At 43.8% G+C, this 24,310-nt stretch overlaps 1 protein-coding gene across 2 annotated transcripts in view; it reads left to right on the top strand.

Moving 5' to 3' along the window:
* The window catches only part of GFRA1 (GDNF family receptor alpha 1), a gene marked incomplete at both ends in the record, with an annotated part of 219,508 nt that overhangs the window by 169,772 nt on the left and 25,426 nt on the right, over window positions 1-24,310 (top strand). For both annotated transcript variants that reach the window (XM_079703792.1, XM_079703793.1), the window contains 3 exons: window positions 9,632-9,741; window positions 12,681-12,815; window positions 22,456-22,637. In XM_079703792.1, the coding sequence (XP_079559918.1) occupies window positions 9,632-9,741; window positions 12,681-12,815; window positions 22,456-22,637 (427 nt within the window). The remainder of the gene's footprint in view (window positions 1-9,631; window positions 9,742-12,680; window positions 12,816-22,455; window positions 22,638-24,310) is intronic.

Below are 24,310 nucleotides of genomic sequence, written 5' to 3'. Positions count from 1 at the left end.
AGGGGCAAATATACTTTATTGTCTTTTGCCCTCATTCCTTGGCTCATGGCCCCTCCCTCCATCTTCTAAATCAGCAGAGGCTGGTCCAGTCTTTCTCCCATTGTATTACTCTCACCTCCTTATCTGTCTCCCTCTTCCACTTTTAAGGACCCTTGGGATTCCATTGGGCCCACCTGGATAGTGCAGGATAATCTGCCTCCCTCAAGGCCCACAACTTTAATCACATCTGCAAAGGTGCTATTACCATGTCAGGTGACATAGCCTTAGGTCTCAGGTTCCAGGGCCTAGAGTGTACACATCTTCGTGGGTCATTGTTCAGCCTCCCACAGTAGATTTTCTTCTGAGAATCTATCTTGTTTCTGATTTTCGGTGTATCATGAATTGTGAAACTAGTTACTTCCCCCCTCTTCCCAGTGGTTTCTAGAAAGCATAGAGCCAAGTACTTAGCTTTCATCTAGCCAGGTGTACATTTTGTACTGACTGCACCTCTACCTCTGTCTTATCTTTCTTTGGCCCCAAATACCCTCGCTAATTTTTACATTTATTCTGTTGCATCAAAGCTACATTCGAATCCATCTCAAAATTTTTTCTGAAGCAAGAGTGGGCATAAGTAAATGGAAGCATGGTGGGTGACCTTTGCTGCCCTGGGTACCTGAGCAGTTGACTTAGAGCTTCTTAGATTTCAGGATGAATGTAAGGCAACTTCTGTAATTCACTCCTGAAGGTGGAGGTACCTGCACAATTCTACATGAAGTAAATTCACAACGTGTTGGTCTGGAGTTTTAAGGTGTGGTTCTACTGGCGAAAGATTGGTTGAACATCTAGATTTCTATCTCTTTTTCTCCTCGTGGCCAAAAGTCACAAAACTGATTACTAAAGATTCCCTGCAGAGATATAGAAAACTTATTGGATACGATTTACTCAAAGAGTTTTAGCATCTTTGTCACAGACAGCTGTTGGATACCTGAGAGCTTAATGATAATTTCATCATCCAGAAAAATCCCCTATTTCTTTTCTCCCTCAGTTTCTTCCTGTAAAAGCAAGTACCACCAAAGCTACATTTCCTGCGCTAGAGACGTGCTGTAGCATGGATAATACAAAACAACTTACTTGACTTGGCCACGAAGCATAGGGTTGTTCGCAATGTGTCTGTGCTCCCATGATGACTTACAGTCTGTTTAGAGTGTGGCCATCAGCGTGTGCATTGGAGGAATTTGCTGAGGGAGGGGAAGGGAGGAGTCCCAGCTGAAGGGCAGCTCTGGGGCATCCAATCAGGGGCTGCAGGGAGCCTCTGCTAGGTTGGGATGGATTCCGTTGCCAACTACCATAACTTGCTTTCCAGATTTGCCACGTAGAGGTTAGTTGTCAAGCTGTGTCAGCCTCTCTGCAGATGTTGATGGATGGCTGTCAGTGTTCATGCAAGGTGACTTCCTGGGAGATGCCGAGATTGATCTGACGCTGACCTGGGCTTCCCTCGGTGGGGGGGTGGGGCGGGGCTGCTGCAGTTTGCTGTGATCAGAGGCATTGCATCTCTGCCCTGCAGCCTGCTTTCACTGAGCCCTCACCCTTAGAGATAGACCCCAAGAAGGACACATGGGCTAAACTGATGCGTGGCTCCACCTGCATTCCATCTTCCTGTGGGTCAAGCTCAGAGGGCAGTGACCGCAGCCTCCTGTGACCCACGTGCTAGGCCGGGAGCTGCCAAGGAGCCAGATGAGCAGGGACTCCCCAGGGTGAGGGGTGCAGGTGTGGGGCATTTGGTTAAATGGGCTGCAACCTCCCTAAGAATCTGGATGAGGCTGAGCAGGGATTTGGGGGAAAACAGGCATTGATTTCGACTTGGTCACAGGGGCCTTCCTGTCCCAGGAAACAAAAGCATTAGGCAAGTCTTGAGGGATTCTCGGACCTCACGGCTCTATTTCCGAACAGCATGTGGCCACGGTCTGGCTAAGTCACCAAGAAGCACATCGTTGGCTGAGGCTTTCATCATCCCGCCAGGAGTGGGGACCCACATTAAGGGGCTGAGGAACACAGTGGAGCTTTGAGCATCTGTGCCTGGGGCGTGCAAACCTGCCCCGGGGCCGGTGCTCCAGAGAGGTCACATTTGCTCCCAGGCAGCGAGAGGACCTGATCTTTCTGAAGAGCAGCCCGAGGCCCCCAGCTTCACAGCCTGCCCCTGGCAAACACTGGGCCTCTGCTTCAGGAAGCCAGAATGTACCGTCCAAAGTGGGAGACAGCAAAGCAAGAATACACCCCTTGCAAAATATGTTTAATATAGGCTCTGATTTGCTGAAGGATGCTTTCCAGATGTGCTCCCCAGTAGGCTGCTGGAGAAGAAGGGCTAAGGTAATTTTCTAAAAACAGAAAGAGGAAAAATCTGTTTTGTGTCACTGTTCCAGAAAATTACCATTCCAGTGTTCTTGCTTTGTCATCCCAGGGCTGATTTGGGCAGCATGTTTTTCTAATTGATTTTATTCTGCATAAAACATTAGCAGTATTAACAAACTTACTGATATTTAGTCACTTAAAAAAATATGTTTTTTCCCCCTAAATGCCTGGGAAAAAGTAGCTTTTCTTAAAATGCTTTTATTCTATAAGCTCATATGACTGAGAGGTTTTAAGTAACACCTTGGGATTCCTGGCTTCGGACTCATCAAATTTGTTTTGGTCAGACTTACAGCCCTCAGTTACACAGATTAACCTGTTCTAAATACATACTTCATTTTAGTGCACTTTGCAGAAACTGTGTTTTGTATAGATTGAAGGTTTGCGACAACCCTGCATTGAGCAAGTCTGTCAGCACCATTTTTCCAACAGTATTTGCTCACTTTGTGTCTCTGTGTCACATTTTGGTAATCCTTGTAATATTTAAAACTTCTAAATTATTGCTGTATTTGTTATTGTGATCTGTGATCTTTGATGTTATTATTGCAATTGTTTTGGCATTTTTAGCAATAAGGTATTTTTAATTAAGGTACATACATTTTTTTAGGCATAATGCTATTGCTCACTTAATGGACTGTGGTTTAGTGAAGCATAACTTTTATATGCTCTGGGAAACCAAAAATTTCGTGTGACTTGCTTTAAAGCAATAACCGCTTTATTGCAGTGGTCTGGAACGGAACCTGCAATGTCTCTGAGGTCTCCCTGTATGTAATATAAGGGCCAGCAGAAGATAAAGATATATGTTTCTCTGTGTTGAGCTTGCTATATGTTTTTGTTGCAAGGGCTTCACATTAGAATGGACCAGAAACTGGGGAGAAAAGATGAAGGGATGTGAAGTAAAAATGTATTGGACAACGAGTATTCCAGGCTCTGAGCGAGGTGCTTTATATAATTGTCACTTAGGTGTCACAGCAACCATTTAAGGCACCTCTAGATGCCATTGGCCCCATTTTCCAGGTGAAAAAACTGAGGATTGGAGATGTTAAATACCTTACTAAGGTGTTTAACCATAGAAGGTAGGGCTGGGATTAGAAACAGATGCGTGTCACTCCCAGGCCTGTCATTTTTGGGCTCCTCTAACTGACCCATTGAGAAAGCTTTCAGAAACTAAATGGCTTGAGTTGAAGACCAAGACTTTAAAGCCCTAACATTCACGTTGGATTCAGAGAAAAATGCCAGTGATTTCTTACCTGAGCAGATTAATAAATGGATCCTGGGCTTCCCTGGTGGTGCAGTGGTTGAGAGTCTGCCTGCCGATGCAGGGGACACGGCTGCGTGCCCCGGTCCGGGAAGATCCCACATGCCGCGGAGCGGCTGGGCCCGTGAGCCATGGCCGCTGAGCCTGCGCGTCCAGAACCTGTGCTCCACAGCAGGAGAGGCCACAACAGTGAGAGGCCCACGTACCGCAAAAAAATAAATAAATAAATAAATGGATCCTGTTCCAAGTCTGAGTTGCTAGTGGATCAGCAAGTCTTGCAGTCCTGTGTGGGCAGTGGTGTTGTCCCAAAGACTCCTTAATAAAGGGGAGCCTCCTTCATTGACAGACTCACCACTCTCTTGGGCAGAGTCTGTCTGCACCCTCTGGCTCCTCCTGAGCCCCAGCATTGCAGGCAAAGCACTCGCTGAGGCTGTGAAATCAGTGGAACCTTAGGAAGAAGGCTCTGAAGAAAAGCTGGTCAGACGGTGGGAGGCACAGAGCAATTAGACCCTTGACGACATTAACTCACTCCCAGGGTAAAGTCCAGCACCCTCCTCACTCTCTCCTTCCAGGGCTGTTACAGGCAGTTGGCGATTCCTCTTCCAGTGAAGGCCCCTCTACCACCGCTTACCATGTGACAGTGAACAGGACCTTAACCTCTTTGGCCCTCAGCCTTCTCGCATGTGAGACGAGGGGATCCACTCGAAAGATCTGGTCTCTATCCTCAAAGGAAACCAGATGCCTTGGCACTAAATCATGTGTAATGGTGGAATGGGATCATGGATGAAAATAAGAATGCTTCAAAAACAAGTGGATTTTTTTTTTCCAAGTAGCTTCAAGTGTCCAGTAGACTGTCTTTCTGAAGTGGGAGGGAAATCCAAGAGCTAAGTAGTCAAGCATCATGTTCAGGAACTCTGGTTTATTAGTGTCAGAGCCTGGATCTCTTTCAGGATCTCACAGTTCTTTGTCCAGGTCTCCATTCCAGCAAACCACACAGCTTGTGTCCAAGTATGGGATTTGCCCTGGAAAAAAAAAACATTTAAAGGATTAGAATAATCCACAATGAGTGAAACTGGGCATTACTAGTATGTTTTTTACCTGTTCGCCATACCACTATTTTCCTAAAAATGGTAACAGAAAAAGTAGGTAAATGATTTTCCCCCCACTGTCAAAAGACCATCTGCTGTTTAAGACGCGCCTAGATTTTATCATTATAATCATTTTTCTATTTCCAGTTAGCAGCATGCTTCCTTTAATATGATATTTTCTGCATAAACCACTGTTTTCTCTTCAGCAGATTTCCTAAGGCCAACTTGGCATTTGCCGGCCTTTTTCTTCTCTTTAAGGGTGGGAAATTTCTCTTTCGCAGGGAGATACATTTCTACTTTAGTGCCTATTCATTTTCTTAGAGAAAAACAATCAGGTTCATCACTGCTGTCGTCATGGAGATTTCATGTCTCCAGAAGAAATGCAGTTGTGGAATTTCTTTGTTAATCCCACACTGGCCATGTGAGCTTTCCTGTTTGCATCACTGCAGCCCAGGCGGAGGAAGCCACTGAAAAAGGTTACGGCGTGATTCTTAACCCAGGGTGGGCAGGAGGTCGTGTGCAGGGGGCGGTCCTGGGATGCTGGGGCTGGTTGGCCACTGGACAGATGAAGGTCCGGGGCTCGCACAACCTACTAGACGCTTGACTCCCAAGGCGCCATGACCTTAGCACGCCCACAGCCCACCTCACTATCTTCCTTGCACACTGTCCTCTCCTGGGTCCCCCTCCACATTCCACGGCACCACTGTCTACTGAGCTGTTCACACCCTGTTTCTGGCCCCTCCTTTTTGCGGTCTTGACCTTCATTCTAGCAACACCCACCGTTCAGGGCATCCTCCTTCCCTCCTCCCCTTCTGGCCCTCAGTTCTCCGCTGGCTGCAGCCTCCAACACCACTGTCCCTCCTGCCTTTGGCCAGTGTCCTGCTCTTCTCATCGCTGTTAGAGCAGGGGGGACACAGAAGAGGTCTCAAGCAAATCTTTGCATAGTAACTGAGACACCCAAGAGCCTTCCTCCTCTGCAGATCTGCTCATGTTACTTCTCTGTTTAAAATCCTTCTGTGACTCCCACTGCTTTCAGGATAAAATCCAAACTCTTAGGTCATTCGAGGCCCTTGGTGGTCTTGCCAGCACCATCTCTGTCACTCAGCCATTTGCCTCCCATGGTCCCACCATCTCAAGTGATCCACTGACAATTTTCTGGATGATGCACGTGTTAGGTGTCGTGGTTGAGAATGTCCTCCAGCTCTGGAGTCCCACTGAATGTGGTCACATTCCAGCTCCAGCACAGAGCTCTACAACCTGGAAGGAGTTACTTAACCTCTCTTTTCCTCAGTGTCTCCAACTGTTAAATGGGGCTGATAGCATCACCTACTAAGGTTGTTGTGAAAATTAAATATGTGAATACATGCCAAACACTTAGATCAGTGCCTGGCAGGTACAAACACTCCATAATTATTAAGAATATGGTTACTTTATCACATACTGCTTCCTTCTGCCCGGAGTACCCTCTTCCACCTTTTCCTGAAGGATCCTAGCCGTCCTCCAAGTCTCAGTCATCCTCCAAGTCTCAGTCTCAATATTACAGCCTCTCAAGCTGTGGTTTCCCCCTCTGTAAAATTAGGAAAACAAAGTAATAGCCCTTACCTTATTAGAGTTGTCAGGAAAAAATATAAAGTATGAAGGCATACCTAATATATACTAAATACTTCATTCACGTTGTGTTATTTATTTATTTATTTTTTTGCGGTACGCGGGCCTCTCACTGTTGTGGCCTCTCCCGTTGCGGAGCACAGGCTCCGGACACGCAGGCTCAGCGGCCATGGCTCAGGGGCCCAGCCGCTCCACGGCACGTGGGAGCCTCCCGGACCGGGGCACGAACCCGCACCCCCCGCATCGGCAGGCAGACTCCCAACCACTGCGCCACCAGAGAAGTCCACGTTGTGTTATTTTTATTAGCAGCTTTTCTTACCTTTTATCAAGAGCTAGCCACTGTAGTATTATAATCTTTTTACTTGTTTCTCTCAGCTTCTGGATGGCAGGTTATTTGAGTTCAGGCACAGGGAACTTATTCATCATTATTATCACAAGCACTTGACCCATCATTCAGTGAATGGAACAGGCAGGAAGTCAGAGACTTTGTCAATACATGTAATCATTTGCACACGTTGCTTTGAGAGATTTCAGAGGACTGTGCTGCTGGGATGTGAGGATCTTTGGGGAGGACTGTTTTCTCTCTTTGGAAAATACTGGAGACTGGAGGTTAATTTACGACACAATTTCACATGCCAGCTGACACAAAGGGAGAGGAAGCCTGTCCTGGAAGAGCTGGGACCCAACTCCCAAGACCTGACACATCCTTCATCTCTGGGATTGACTACATCATGCGGGTTTTTAAAGAACACTGTGCCAGTAAATATGTAACAACTGGTTCTCCAAGAGCAGCACAAGACCCTGATTTGTAGCACTTGCTGATTACCATTGTGTAAATACTCCCACCAAGGCCACTTTCAAGCTACCACTGTGATGTTAACCAACTCGCAAAATTCATGAGAAGGTACCAGTCTGCCCGTAATGAGCTGGCTCCAGGAACCACTGTACAAACTTCTTCTGACGTCAGTTTTTCTATCTGTAAAATGTGAATCACAGAAAGTGGCCATCCTGTCTCCAAGTATAAATGGCAGGGGGAGGTGGGTCAAAGGTGAAGGAACCAGGGAAATGTTAGTGCTTTAGCTGTGCTGCATGTGCTCACGATTATTTTGAAACTCTTGCTGTCCACTGGCTTGGTTTTGTCTTAGGACCGGGATCTGTGCTGACAATCTTCTCTCCAAAACCAGCCTGTCTGGGGTGATGCTCAGAGCAGTATATCTAGTTTTATCCTCCCAATCAAGGTTATGTTCTCTGCAGCAGACTGACTCAATTAGCCTTTCTTTCCAGAGTCCAATTGTGAGTCAGTTCTGAGGTTGTTAAGTAAAATGAATCTGGTGGCATTAGCCTTGCGCTGGAGGATAGTAATCCGCATCACGGTGCTGTTCAGTTAATAGTCTGCTCAAGAGGCTACGAGAAACAGGAGACTCGGAGACGGCGCGACCCTTCGACCGTCTCTGCGGGGCAGCTGGGAGCGCAGGGCTGCCAGGTCAGGGAGCTGATCAGGTTGTGTGCAGAACTGGAGTCGCAGCTGCCTGAACCACAGTTGGCCTTTGCAAAGTTAGTAGCCCAATGCCATGAGATCGTTAACTTTCATGACCAGGGAAACTCTTCTGAAATTAACACTCAATCCAAGCTGGATGCCATTGGTGCCAGTTGAGTAAGCCTGAGTCACCTTTAGGGATTTCCTCTGAAAGATAAATCCTTTAACCAGGCTACAGAAAATGGCCAGGTTTTATGCCTTTCAGTGTGTTCAGTTAGAGTCAGAAAACACCAACTAGGTTTAGACCGTGGGAGAGATCCAGGCACATACACAGACATATGCACGGGCCTCATTTGGAGGATTTTGCCAAGCCACTTAGCTTCAGCACATGGCCCTGCTTGGGAAGCGTTCTAAAGGGCCTGTCTGAGGAGTGTCAGGTGCTGTGCAAAGAAAATAAGGCAGAGCTTCAACACCTGCCCCGGGGAGTCACAGTGATGGAACCAGGCACACGACATACGGGATGTACAGATTGGCACAGGTAGGGAAGCTCAGACACGCCTTGTTTACAAGGGTTCAAGGAGAGACCAATCCCATACGAACCATCCTTTTCAATGTGCTGTGAACTTAGATAATTTCATCAGGCCTTTTAATCCCCTTCCAGTTAAACTTGTAGGAAAGGGACACAGAATGTTCATCCTACAGGCCTTTTACAAACCTCTGTGTTCTCCAGACATCCTACCTTGCTCAGCTCTACCCAGGCAAGCTTGCTTATATCATTAAGTATGCTAAGTAAATACAGTTTCTTGGGTGGATAGAAGTGAAAACAGCCCTGGATATGTTGGCTGGCAACTCTGGTGAGCTAAAGGGAAGAAAGCTAAAACAAACGTCCATTGTCTCCCATAATTGCCAGATAATTTAAATTCTCTTGAAGTCCATTGTGTTATTCACATAGAAACAGAGCTGTGGTCTGCTCGGATGACCTCAGAGGTGCCCCAGCTCTCATTCAGGATTTCTCCAACAATATCCTCTTTAGACTGAAAAACAGCCAGTTGGCCACAAAGAGCCCTTTTCCACCCCAGACCGGTGCTGTCTATGGCCCTGTCTCCACTTCCGCACCTTCACCACCACCCAGGTCTTCTGGGTAGACTGCGCTGGCCCCTGGAGGCTTAGCAAACTGCAGGCAGATGCTTCGCTTTGATCAGCGGACCCCCTGCACCCAGTCAGACAGTGGAGTTGCACCCTGAGCCAGCGTCACCCTGTCCCTTGCGCCTTTCCCTTCAGTTCTGGAAAGGCGAGCTCTTCCTCAGTACCACTTGGCTGGAATAAACCACCGCCTCCTCCCTGGGGTGGTGGATGAGAGATGACTTAGATGACAGATACACGTATTTTTAAAGCCACTAGTAATTACAGGAGCAGTTGGGCTATAGGATCCTATTTTGATGCCAGGGACATGTTTCTGTATAAAGTAAATATTTCCCCAGAGTGGATCTCCGGTGAGTGTGTGGAGAAGCATATTTCCTAAAGATGCAAATAAGTCTAGTCAGAAATAAATATTGAATGGAAACTTCAAAGCATCTAGATTTCTCCAGTTATAGGCCCTGAAGACATCTCTGCAAGACGCCCACACAGGTGGCCAAGGGGACGGTTAGGGGCTCGTATAAGAGAGGATGCTAATGTGTTAAGAGTTCACGTTCTCTGTATTGTTTGGTGTGGAAAAAGGTCTATCAAGAAAGGAGTAAAGAAAAGTCATGTCTGTCCAGAAGCTTAGGCGATTTTAAAGCCTATTCCCCACGCCCTACTTTCTTCCTGTTGCAGATCTCGCCTGGCGGATTTTTTTACCAACTGCCAGCCAGAGTCAAGGTCTGTCAGCAGCTGTCTAAAGGAAAACTACGCTGACTGCCTCCTCGCCTACTCGGGGCTTATTGGTAAGACTGGGGAGACATGGGATGGGAGAACATGCTGGTTTACAAATACTCAGACTCCTTCCATTGTAGCCTGCCACTCCCTGTGGAGGTAAAAATCTCCTAGGAATGCTCTGTGCTGGTGTTTTGATGTTGGGTCCTTTAGGACTCGCCTCTGAAGAAGGAGGGAAGAAAAAGGAGGAAAGTGGATGCAATGGATGCGCAAAGGCAGGAAGCAGGGATCATTAAAGAACTGGAAGGCAGCAAGTGTGAAGACCTGGGAAGCGTCTCAGTTGGAGAACTGACGGCACAGAACAAAGTAGGGGGGAAAGCGTGGTTATGGAAGAGAAGAGCAAGTCAAACCAAGTTAATTGAATTCGGGAACTTTGGAGAGAGGGAACTTGGAAGTCATTCAGTCTGGGGAAGTCAGAGAGGCTGTTTTCCAGAAATGGCCCTTAGGACAGAAAATCCTTGAATACTGGGGGTCCTGTTCGCCATTAATATTCTGGGTAATTCAGCTCCTGGTGGGTAGGGGGTGTTTCGCCTAATTTTTTCCCCTGAGAACAGACATAGCAGAAATAGCGTTTTCCGTCTTTCAAGACCTAAGGCGTTAGAGGAACCAGGTTCTTGGCCTTCAGGGGAACAGTGCAAATAAACAAGGCACCAGTGCGAGTCGGAAGAGGGACAGAAAGAGGCAGATCTGTACCCAAGGGTAAGCGGGGGCAGCAGGAGGAAAGGAAGGGCTCTGGGTGCCAGGGCTGCAGAAGCCTCGCTGGCGGGGCTCGCTGACGAATGTCGTTTGAGAAGGAACACATAATGAAGGCTGGGGAAGGATGAGGGAAATCACGGTTGTCAGAAGCCTGATGCCTCAGCCAGGGTGTGAGCGCCTGCCAGGGTCACACAAGTCACCAGGCAGAAAGAAAGTCCCACCAAGAGTGACAGCACAGACCAAATTCTTTGTCACCAGAGTGTCTTCAGTAAGAGCCACTGGGAAAATCACTGACTGTACTTAATGCAGGGATATTGCAGGCGCCTGCACACTCATCCCAACTGTTTTTTTGCAAGGATACCTGTGCTGTCTTGGGTAATACCATTCACCAGCTATTGATCATTCTCATGGATGGGTCCCATGAGCTTATCTCCCTTAAGTCAGCCCTCCAAATTTGCATTCACTCTCCCCTTTTCTTAAATAAAGTAGTCCCTAGTAGGATTATTTATCAACTGTGGAATTACAGGTTTAAGAAATAACTGAATTAAGTAAGGAGTGCTCATTGTAAAGAGTTTCTTTTTTTTTTTTTTTTTTTTTTTTTTTTGCGGTACGCGGGCCTCTCACTGTTGTGGCCTCTCCCGTTGCGGAGCACAGGCTCCGGACGCGCAGACTCAGCGGCCATGGCTCACGGGCCCAGCCGCTCCGCGGCATGTGGGATCTTCCCGGACCGGGGCACGAACCCGTGTCCCCTGCATCGGCAGGCGGACTCTCAACCACTGTGCCACCAGGGAAGCCCTGTAAAGAGTTTTTTTAAAAAAAAATACAGAGAACCCAAAGGAGACAATGTTAAAGATGTACAACCCCACTCCAGGATATAGTCACTATTTACACCTCAGTCCGTACCTTCTAGGTGCACATGCTCATGAAACACTCCATACGGCGCCAAGCCTCAGGGCTGCCAGGTGTTTCTGGCCTAAGAATGATGAAATCCTCATTATTTAAGGGAATAACTGGTTGAGACAATGCATTCTATGCGCCTAAATTTATTTCTCTCTTGGGTCCAGCTCTTTCCCTCCACTCTGGTCACTGGGTTCTAACTTCTCTCAGGACAAAGCTTGTTCCTACTTCTTCCAAATGTCAGGGATCCATTCTGGTGCCAGGCATACAGCGGGTGCTTAGTAGACATACTCTAACCTCTTCACTCAGCGTTTGGGGTGCCCGTTCCTTTCTCACCCAAAGTTAGAAGCTTCTCTCTGCCGTGGGTTGATGTTTTCATCCCAAGGTATAATGGGACATTATTTAGTTCAAGTCAGTAAGGAATGTAGGGCAAAGAAGATATGCCCTTGACCCAGAAGAGCTTAAAAAGAATTTTTTTTCTGTTTCTGAACCAAATATATCCTGTGGCTCACTGGACTGCCTATTACTTCTTAATTCCACAAACTGTATAAAAACAGAAGGCTTCTTGGCATGAGTAGGCGTTGCCTGGTGTGAGCCACCCAGGAGAAGACATTTGGGTCGCATTAAGTATAAACACATTGTTTATTTGTGCCAGTACAGAACTCATCAGAAGAACAATGAATACACAGGAAGATGTAGGCAAGAGCAACCACCAAGCATTTCTTTGAGGACTTTTGAGGGCTCTTAAAACAATACTCTAGGAGCCATTGGCTTAGAGAGTTTCCATTGTTTATTTCCAATTCCATCACAACTTGGAACACGAAATCAGTTGAGAGTCTAGTGAGCAGAGGCCTCCTTGTATACATCCAGAATGTGGGGTAACCCATAAGGATAGCTTCTAAGCTTCTCTGGGTTACTCTGAAGGAGCCTATTGCTTCCGAGGGAAGTAGAGGCAAAGCCCTAAAAGGATTTTTTAAGATGTGTAAAACCAGCTCTATCTATTTATGAAGATTAATGACATTTTCAAGAAAACGCAAGGGATTTGGCAGCTCATGCATTCTAAGTTACTTCTCCCATATTTCATGACATCCATACCATTTGTGCAGCGAAAAACACCCTAAGTGCAGCTCAAGGAGTTCTGTTAGAATTTTTTAAGTAAATGTGTAAATTATTTTATGTGCTCAAGATAAATTGCCAAGAAAAAGCACTGCTTAACCTAATTTTCCACTCAGCAAACACAATGTTTGTAATTATCCACGGTGCATCCGCTGTCAGAGGAACATTTGTTTCTTTTTAGGCTCTAGGAAAGTTTATACCATCACACAAGAATAAAACGCCTTGTTTTTTACTCTTCTAGGTACAGTCATGACCCCCAACTACATAGACTCCAGTAGCCTCAGCGTGGCCCCCTGGTGTGACTGCAACAACAGTGGAAACGACCTGGAGGAGTGCTTGAAATTTCTGAATTTCTTCAAGGACAACACATGCCTTAGTGAGTTTCAAAAACAACAGGCAACAAACACACAAACATGTTTTCCCCTCTAAGTTCAAGCTGGCCCTTTGTGTTTCTTGTGTCTGCCTTCTCTCTCTCTCTCTCTCTCTCTCTCTCTGTGTGTGTGTGTGTGTGTCCCTTGTTTTCCTGATCGCTGCCGGTGCATCCAGCTCCTTTTGGCCTCACTACGTAATGCAGCAGGGCCGGAGCAAGTGATGAACTAGGTGCTGCTAAGACGGCGAGTCCAGAGGCCCAGGAGAGTGAGAGATGCAAATAACTGAGGGTACATTGTGTGGGAAAGAACATTTCTACCCACAGATGAGATTTTGATCTTGGCAACCAACCCCAAGTCAGTTCCAGCAGTTCTTAAAACCTGGTCAGAATATACAATGTGAGACACTCAGACAAGTTAGATGGGGGTAGGCCTCCAAGGGCTCTCTGAGAAAAATTAGAATATTAACATCAATAGCCCCCTGGATGTTCAGGGTTGGCTCCGAGGAGAAGCAACGGTTCTTGAGTGAGATCGGGTGGTGATGCAGCCAGGAGCTTCAGGAGGTCAGTTATCTTCGGAGATGAGCTGAGCGGGGATGGGGGGCGGGCGGTGGGCTCTCCTTGGGAACAGTAATGGTTATTATTGCAGGGTCCTTTAGGCAACTTGGAAACATGTTTCCCAAAGGGAGAGGGATAGAGAGAAATGTACGGGTGTGAGCGATGGGCCTCATCAGATGAACTCTGTAAGCACTGTGCCAGGTCTCCCTTCTGTCCACCGAGATGTGCACGCTCTAGGCGATGATCCAGCTGAGATGCTTGAATACCTTACTTGCATTTTGCGGTGGCAGCCACCATTAATTTATCGGGTGCCTGCTCTATGTGCAAATTCAGTCTGTGAGAATTGTACCGTATACATTGTTGCACTGACTGTAACCTGCACCTAGGAGATGCAGGTGTTATCTCCATTTCACAGTTGAATAAATGGCTGGTATTCGCCTAAACCAGCCGTGCCAGAGATAGGATCCAAAGCCCGAGTTCCTTCCTCTGCAGCCCCCTGTGCCCTGAGGGCTTCTGTGTCAGGCCTGATATTGAAGGGCCTGATGGACAAGAACACGTGCCTGCACATCGGGGACCAGGTATGATTTCCCAGTGGGAAGCGTGGACCAAGGTTCACCTACCCCTCTGAGCACTGTGCCCTCAGGTGACAATTTCTCCATGGTGCTCTGAGTGATTTCTGAAGAATTAGCAAACTATTTACTGCACGCACATGGGAAAGCTTTTTAGTGTTACTTCTAAAACCTCCTCAACTGTTTCTTTTGTTGAAAAGACAAACCTTAGTGATTTGCTCAGTAGGTACTTGGCTATAACCAAATGCTTTGATCATCTTAAAACTGAAACAAGCTTTTGGACACTTAAGTGAAATTTAAACCCATAAAACTAGTCTAAAGTATGGAGACATTTGCCAAGACATTGGGCACACCGTGGAACTACACCTTAAGCCTTTTATTTGGTCTTGACTAAAAAAAAAAGAAATATATATAAGCGCACGCACACACACACACACACACACATCCTCTTTTTCACATCCTGCACACTCTTCTGGCAGAATCCAAGTTTTAATGAAGATAAAGCAATGACAATAGAGGTCAGTGTGAGAACAAAGATTATACTCACTTGGGCTGGAAAACCACTGCCTCATAGAGAAATTAAAGTTGTCCCCGCTTAATAATATTTTGGTGAAGGGGATAATGGTATCTTATTGCTAACGACTTTTCAATAAAAATAAATGCGTTTGGTCTTCACCAGTGACCAAAGCCAGCCAGAATTTTTCATAGTCATTCCATGTATACTTTGATTAGATGGAGCACAGCCTATCAAAGACACAGGGCTGTAAATTCAGTCTCTTGCAACAGGCCCTAGAGGAGAAGGAATTGGAATATGTAGATTCCAACCCAAACGCAATAACCCAGTTCTGCTCCCTTCAAATTAACCAAAACCCTCCAATTCCCCTATCGTGAGCATGATTCCAGCCTGTTGTTTACTTCTGGTAATTGGGGAGGAGACAGTTATTTTCAAGCCAAAGTACATGGCCGAGGTGAAGGGAAGAGAGCAGAATGGTCTGGGGGCAGAGATGAGACATCACTTACTGTCACTCAAGTCTTTTTTCAGGTGCCGCCTTCGCCTTCCTGGGCCACTCCATCGAAACTCCAGTTCCCTGTTCCCATCCTGGTGCTCCCTGAACCCCACCTCTGCATCATCTTCCTCCAAGCATTTCTCACCACCTAATGTATTATATACTTTACTTATTTGCCTCCCCAACCAGAATGTGACCTCCACGAGGACAGGGACTTGTGTCTCTCGTTGCTGTCATTGTTGTCCCCTGCCGATTCCCAGCACAGAGCAGTGACTGGCACTCAATAGATGTTCCACTGACACTTGAACGAATGAATGAGCAAGTGGGCAAACAGTCTTCCCAAATGGCAAGGCAAACACGCTGGAAATCACAGACAGTTTCAACAAATGACATGGGTTTCCTGAATCTACATGCCTTAACAAGAAAAAAAAAGGTTTTGCTGTTTTCTTGTTGTTATCCTGGGTCATTTAAGGAAACTGGTCCCCCAAGTACCTCTTTCTTTACCATCCTCCCACCCGTTAAGCCATGTAACATGGATGGGAGCATTAGAAGCATAGATAATAATTTGAAGCGGTTTCTTACAGCCTAAAAAATGTAGCTTCAGAAAACAAGCTTCCAATTTGCTGAACTTAAAAGACAACAATTTTAGAACAGAATGTCCCTTCTAAGAGGAAGACTAGGCTTAAATTATTCTGTCTTGTATATCAAAAAATGCCAGCTAAGAGTCATATATTAAAAATTTACACATTCAGGTCCCAAATGGAAGAGTTTGATATCTTATACAATGAATATGAAATAAAAAATTCCTAAATCCATGCCAAATCCCCGAAGACCTGATTAAAAACTGTTTTTTATTCATCTTAGGGAGGAGAACAACACACAACCAATTTACTTGTGTCATAAAAACAATCTAATCCCATGAAATTGTAATAGGATTTTAAAGTTTTACATTTTAAACTTTTCATTTAACAGGAGGGCTCCTTCCTAATTATGTAGATTTTGTTTGGACGACTGGGAACAAAAAGGGAAAAAAATAATCTTAAACTTTCACTATATATCATTGATGAGGTTGGGGATAGATTTTTCTTTTAAAGAAACTGGTTGCGTTTGTACCTTGAGCAATGCTGGGCTCATAGTAGGTGCTCTGTGGTAGCGAATCACACTTTTTTGCTGTTTGATTTTACTGGCTGCCAAATTTCTATGAATGCCACTGAGTTACCCCAGTATCAAAATTAGGGATGTGGTACCTAAAAAAAACACTAAATAGACTCCCTCTTTCAAGAACACTGGAATCACAACTAACTGCTGAACAATCATCGGCATGATGACACTGGAACTCACCAGAAAAGATACCCCACATGCAAAGACAAAGGAGAAGCCACAATGAGACGGTAGGAGGGGAGCCATCACAATAAAATCAAACCCCATAACTGCTGGGTGGGTGACTCACAGACTGGAGAACACTTATACCACAGAAGTCCACCCACTGGAGTGAAGGCTCTGAGCCCCACGTCAGGCTTCCAACCCTGGGGGTCTGGAAGCGGGACGAGGAATTCCTAGAGAGTCAGACTTCGAAGGCTAGTGGGCTTTGATTGCAGAACTTTGACAGGACTGGGGGAAACAGAGACTCCACTCTTGGAGGGCACACACAAAGTAGTATGTGCATTGGGACCCAGGGGAAGGAACAGTGATCCCATAGGAGACTGAAGCAGACCTACCTGCTAGTGCTGGAGGGTCTCCTGCAGAGGTGGGGGTGGCTGTGCCTCACCGTGAGGACAAGGACACTGGCAGCAAAAGTTCTGGGAAGTACTCCGTCACGTGAGCCCTCCCAGAGTCCACCATTAGCCCCACCAAAGAGCACAGGTAGGCTCCAATCTTGGGTCGCCTCAGGCCAAGCAACCAACAGGGAGGGAACCCAGCCCCACCCATCAGCAGACAAGTGGATTAAAGTTTTACTGAGCTCTGCCCACCAGAGCAACAGCCAGCTCTACCCACCACCAGTCCCTCCCATCAAGAAACTTCCACAACCTCTTAGATAGCCTCATACACCAGAGGGCAAAAAGCAGAAGCAAGAAGAACTACAGTCCTGCAGCCTGTGGAACAAAAACCACATTCACAGAAAGATGAGACGAAAAGACAAAGGGCTATGTACCAGATGAAGGAACAAGATAAAACCCAGAAAAACAACTAAATGAAACGGAGATAGGCAATCTTCCAGAAAGAGAATTCAGAACAATGATAGTAAAGATGACCCAGGACCTCGGAAAAAAAAAATGGAAGCAAAGATCGAGAAGATGCAAGAAATATTTAACAAAGATCTAGAAGAATTAAAGAACAAAGAAACAGAGATGAACAATACAATAACTGAAATGAAAAATACACTAGAAGGAATCAATAGCAGAATAACTGAGGAAGAAGAACAGATAAGTGACCTGGAAGACAGAATGGTGGGATTCACTGCCACTGAACAGAATAAAGAAAAAAGAATGAAAAGAAATGAAGACAGCATAAGAGACCTCTGGGACAATCTTAAACACAGCAACATTCGCGTTATAGGGGTCCCAGTAGGAGAAGAGAGAGAGAAAGGACCCGAGAAAATATTTGAAGAGATTATAGTCGAAAACTTCCCTAACATGGAAAAGGAAATAGCCACCCAAGTCCAGGGAGCACAGAGAGTCCCCCATACAGGATAAACCCAAGGAGAAACACACCAAGACACATAGTAATCCAACTGGCAAAAATTAAAGACAAAGAAAAATTATTGAAAGCAGCAAGGGAAAAATGACAAATAATATACAAGGGAACTCCCATAAGGTTAACGGCTGATTTCTCAGCAGAAACTCTGCAAGCCAGAAGGGAGTGGCATGATACACTTAAAGTGATGAAAGGGAAGACCCTACAACCAAATTACCCAGCAAGGATCTCACTCAGATTCGACAGAGAAATCAAAAGCTTTACAGACAAGGAAAAGCTAAGAGAATTCACCACCAAACCAGCTCTACAACAAATGCTAAAGGAACTTCTCTAAGTGGGAAACACAAGAGAAGAAAAGGACCTACAAAAACAAACCCAAAACAATTAAGAAAATGGTAATAGGAACATACGTATCGATAATTACCTTAACCGTGAATGGATTAAATGCTGCAACCACAAGACACAGGCTTGCTGAATGGATACAAAAACAAGACCCGTATATATGCTGTCTACAAGAGACCCACTTCAGACCTAGGGACACATACAGACTGAAAGTGAGGGGATGGAAAAAGATATTCCATGCAAATGGAAATCAAAAGAAAGCTGGAGTAGCAATACTCATATCAGATAAAATAGACCTTAAAGAATGTTACAAGAGGCAAGGAAGGACACTGCTTAATGATCAAGGGATCAATCCAAGAAGAAGATATAACAATTATAAATATATATGCACCCAACATAGGTGCACCTCAGTACATAAGGCAACTGCTAACAGCTCTAAAAGAGGAAATGGACAGTAACACAATAATAGTGGGGGACTTCAATACCTCACTTACACCAATGGACAGATCATCCAAAATGAAAATAAATAAGGAAACACAAGCTTTAAATAACACAATAGACCAGATAGATTTAATTGATATTTATAGGAGACTCCATCGAGAAACAGCAGATTATACTTTCTTCTCCAGTGCGCATGGCACATTCTGCAGGATAGATCACATCTTGGGTCACAAATCAAGCCTCGGTAAATTTAAGAAAATTGAAATCATATCAAGCACCTTTTCTGACCACAACGTTATGAGATTAGAAATCAATTACTGGGAAAAAAAATGTAAAAAACACAAACACATGGAGGCTAAACAATACGTTACTAAATAACCAAGAGATCACTGAAGAAATCAAAGAGGAAATCAAAAAATACCTAGAGACAAATGGTAATGAAAACACGATGATCCAAAACCTATGGGATGCAGCAAAAGCAGTTCTAAGAGGGAAGTTTATAGCTATTCAAGCCTACCTCAAGAAACAAGAAAAATCTCAAATAAACAATCTAATGTTACACCTAGCAGAACTAGAGAAAGACGAACAAACAAAACCCAAACTTAGCAGAAGGAAGGAAATCATCAAGATCAGAGCAGAAATAAATGAAATAGAAACAAAGAAAACAATAGCAAAGATCAATAAAACTAAAAGCTGCTTCTTTGAGAAGATAAACAAAATTGATAAACCATTAGCCAAACTCATCAAGAAAAAGAGGGAGAGGACTCAAATCAATAAAATTAGAAATGAAAAAGGAGAAGTTACAACAGACACCGCAGAAGCAACTCTATGCCAATAAAATGGACAACTTGGAAGAAATGGACAAATTCTTAGGAAGGTATAAACTTCCCAGACTGAACCAGGAAGAAACAGAAAATATGAACAGACCAATCACAAGCACTGAAATTGAAACTGTGATTAAAAAGTTTCCAACAAACAAAAGTGCAGGACCAGATGGCTTCACAGGCGAATTCTATCAAATATTTAGAGAAGAGCTAACACCTATCCTTCTCAAACTCTTCCAAAATATAGCAGAGGGAGGAACACTCCCAAACTCATTCTACGAGGCCACCATCACCCTGATACCAAAACCAGACAAAGATGTCACAAAGAAAGAAAACTATAGGCCAATATCACTGATGAACATAGATGCAAAAATCCTCAACAAAATACTAGCAAACAGAATCCAACAGCACATTAAAAGGATTATATACCATGATCAAGTGGGGTTTATTCCAGGAATGCAAGGATTCTTCAATATAGGCAAAACAATCAATGTGATACACCATATTAACAAACTGAAGGAGAAGAACCATATGATCATCTCAATAGATGCAGAAAAAGCTTTTGACAAAATTCAACACCCATTTATGATAAAAACTCTCCAGAAAGTGGGCATAGAGAGAAGCTACCTCAACATAATAAAGGCCATATACGACAAACCCACAGCAAACATCATTCTCAATGGTGAAAAACTGAAAGCATTTCCTCGAAGATCAGGAACAAGACAAGGATGTCCACTCTTGCCACTGTTATTCAACATAGTTTTGGAAGTCCTAGCCACAGCAGTCAGACAAGAAAAAGAAATAAAAGGAATATAAATTGGAAAAAAAGAAGGAAAACTGTCACTGTTTGCAGGTGACATGATACTATACATAGAGAATCCTAAAGGTGCCACCAGAAAACTACTAGAGCTAATCAAAGAATTTGGTAAAGTAGCAGGATACAAAATTAATGCACAGAAATCTTTTGCATTCCTATACACTAATGATGAAAAATCTGAAAGAGGAATTAAGGAAACACTCCCATTTACCATTGCAACAAAAGAATAAAATACCTAGGAATAAACCTACCTAGGGAGATAAAAGACCTGTATGCAGAAAATTATAAGACGCTGATGAAAGAAATTAAAGATGATACCAACAGATGGAGGGATATACTATGTTCTTGGATTGGAAGAATCAATATTGTGAAAATGACTATACTACCCAAAGCAATCTACAGATTCAATGCAATCCCTATCAAATTACCAATGGCATTTTTTACAGAACTAGAACAAAAAAATCTTAAAATTTGTATGGAGACACAAAAGACCCCGAATAGCCAAAGCAGTCTTGAGGGAAAAAAATGGAGCTGGAGGAATCAGACTCCCTGACTTCAGGCTATACTACAAATCTACAGTAATCAAGACAATATGATGCTGGCACAAAAACAGAAATATAGATCAATGCAACAGGATAGAAAGCCCAGAGATAAACCCTATGGTCAACTAATCTATGACAAAGGAGGAAAGGATATACAATGGAGAAAAGACAGTCTCTTCAATAAGTGCTGCTGGGAAAACTGGATAGCTACATGTAAAAGAATGAAATTAGAACACTCCCTAACACCATATACAAAAATAAACTCAAAATGGATTCGAGACCTAAATGTAAGACCGGACACTATAAAACACTTAGAGGAAACATAGGAAGAACACTCTTTGACATAAATCACAGCAAGATCTTTTTTGATCCACCTCCTAGAGTAATGGAAATAAAAACAAAAATAACCAAATGGGACCTAATAAAGCTTAAAAGCTTTTGCGCAGCAAAGGAAACCATAAAGAAGACAAAAGGACGACCCTCAGAATGGGAGAAAATATTTGCAAAGGAATCAATGGACAAAGGATTAATCTCCAAATTATATAAACAGCTCATGTAGCTCAATATTAAAAAAACAAACAACCCAATCCAAAAATGGGCAGAAGTCCTAAATAGCCATTTCTCCAAAGAAGATATACAGATTGCCAACAAACACATGAAAGGATGCTCAACATCACTAATTGTTAGAGAAATGCAAATCAAAACTACAATGAGCAATCAGCTCACACAAGTTAGAATGGGTATCATCAGAAAATCTACAAACAACAAATCCTGGAGAGGGTATGGAGAAAAGGGAACCCTCTTGCACTGTTGGTGGGAATGAAAATTGATACAGCCACGATGGAGAACAGTATGGAGTTTCCTTAAAAAACTAAAAATTGAATTACCATATGACCCAGCAATCCCACTACTGGGCATATACCCAGAGAAAACCATAATTCAAAAAGATACATGCACCCCAATGTTCATTGCAGCACTATTTACAATAGCCAGGTCATGGAAGCAACCTAATGCCCATCGACAGACAAATGGATAAAGAAGATGTGGTACATGTATACAATGGAATATTACTCAGCCATAAAAAGGAACGAAATTGGGTCATTTGTAGAGACGTGGATGCATCTATAGACTGTCATACAGAATGAAGTAAGTCAGAAAGAGAAAAACAAATATTGTATATTAACACATATATGTGGAACCTAGAAAATGGTACAGATGAACTGGTTTGCAGAGCAGAAGTTGAGACACAGAAGTAGAGAAAAAAACGTATGGACACCAAGGGGCGAAAGCAGCTGGGGTGGGGGGTGGTGGTGAATTGGGAGATTGGGATTGACATGTATACACTGATGTGTATAAAATGGATGACTAATAAGAGCCTGCTGTATAAAAGAATAAATTAAATTAAAAAAAGAAAATACAAAAAACAAACAAAAAAACACGAAATAGTTTGCTTTTAGTATAGAATTTTGACCCAAGCATTTTCTTGGAAGATGGAACAGTGACTTTGATCCCAAATAACAGATCTGAGTCTGGCTTTCAAAAGGCTCGACTGATGGGTGTTTCAGGTTAAGGATCTTGCTCCACACCTGATACGTGAATAGGGACACAATACATATTTGTTGCACTTAGAGCATAGCTACGTGTCCAGCTCAGGGTTTAATGAATGAATTAATTTTTGAGCACCTGACCCATGGCTGGCTTTCAGCGTGTGGAGGGTGGATGGATGGATGGGTTTTGTTCACAGAAGTCCAGTGCCCTCATCAGAATTTCTAGTGTGCCTCTCTGCCTTCATGTAGACTGTCTGTTACATTTGCTGCTTGACTTTAAAATTGGATTTCCTCCTGTTTTACTGCAGAAAATGCAATTCAAGCCTTTGGCAATGGCTCAGATGTGACCGTGTGGCAGCCAGCCCTCCCAGTTCAGACCACCACTGCCACCACCACCACAGCCTTCCGGGTCAAGAACAAGCCCCTGGGGCCAGCAGGCTCTGAGAATGAAATCCCCACTCATGTTTTACCACCTTGTGCAAATTTACAGGTAAGAGCAGGGGCCTGAACTCCCTGTCGGTGCTTACTTCTGAGGGGAACACATTCATTTTCTGAAATGCATTTAGAGATGGAGGGAGAATGATAGAATGCTGCTCAGATTTGAGTCTCCAAAGTGCATTTTAACCATGAGAGATGGACACCGTGATGTTCTCTAGAGTGGAGAGAAGAATGGGCTCCGGAACTGACTCTGCCATTGCCGAGGGCTGGGGCTTTGGTCAAGGTACTTGTATTAGCCTTGGTGTCTTCACCTATAAAATGAGGGGGCTGGGCAGATGAATCCTTAAGCTTTCTGTTTGCAGGGTGGTGGAGTTGAGTTAGCTATTTATTTATTTATTATGCTTTTTCAGTGTTCTGTACAAAGCAGCAACATATAGAAAAGGAAGGAGCTCTTGGCTTTTTCTTTTTAATTTTTAAATTCAAAAAAATTTTGCATATAATTTTTAAAGGTTACTTTCCATTTACAGTTATTACAAAATATTAACTATATTCCCTGTGTTGTACAATACATCCTTGAGACCATCTTACACCCAATAGTTTGCGCCTGCCTCTCCCCCATCCCTGTATTGCTCCTCCCCCCTTCCTTCTCCCCATTGGTAACCACTAGCTTGTTCTCCATATCTGTGAGTCTGCTTCTTTTTTGTTATGTTCACTAGTTTGCTGTACTTCATAGATTACACATGTAAGTGATATCATACAGTATTTTTCTTTCTCTGTCTGACTTATATCACTTAGCATAATGCCCTCCAAGGCCATCCATGTTGCTGCAAATGGAAAAATTTCATTCTATTTTATGGCTGAGTAGTATTCCATTGTACATATATATACATCTTCTTTATCCATTCATCTGTTGATGGACACGTAGGTTGTTTCCACATCTTGGCAATTGTAGATAATGCTGCTATGAACATTGGGGTGCATGTATCTTTTCAAATTAGTGTCTTTGTTTTTCTCATATATATACCCAGGAGTGGAATTGCAGAGTCATGTGATAGTTCTGTTTTTCATTTTTTTTGAGAAACCTCCATAATGTTTTCCACAGTGGCTGCACCAATTTACATTCCCACCAACAGTGTACAAGAATTCCCTTTCCTCCACATCCTCAAAAACATTTGGTATCTGTGTTCTTGTTGACGATAGACATTCTGACAGGTGTGAGGTGATATCTCATTGTGGGTTTGATTTGCGTTTCCTTGATGATTAGTGATGTTGAGCATCTTGTCATGTGCCTGTTGGCCATCTGCATTTCTTCTTTGGAAAAATGTGTATTCAGTTCTTCTGCCCATTTTTTTTTAATTTTTTAATTTAATTTTATTTTTTTTTTATACAGCAAGATCTTATTAGTCATCCACTTTATACACATCACTGGATACATGTCAATCCCAATTTCCCAATTCATCACACCCCCACCCCCACCCACTGCTGCTTTCCCCCCTTGGTGTCCAAACGTTTGTTCTCTACATCTGGGTATCAATTTCTGCCCTGCAAACCGGTTCATCTCTACCATATTTCTAGGTTCCAAATATATGCGTTAATATGTGATATATGTTTTTCTCTTTCTGACTTACTTCACTCTGTGTGACAGTCTCTAGATTCATCCACGTATCTACAAATGGCCAAATTTCGCTCCTTTTTATGGCTGAGTAATATTCCATTGTATGTATG

Source organism: Hyperoodon ampullatus, assembly GCF_949752795.1.
Source record: "Hyperoodon ampullatus genome assembly, chromosome: 1".
In the NCBI taxonomy this organism is placed as follows: domain Eukaryota; kingdom Metazoa; phylum Chordata; class Mammalia; order Artiodactyla; family Ziphiidae; genus Hyperoodon; species Hyperoodon ampullatus.
Note: the sequence above shows the minus strand (reverse complement) of the source record. Positions and strands in the feature narration are given on the sequence as shown.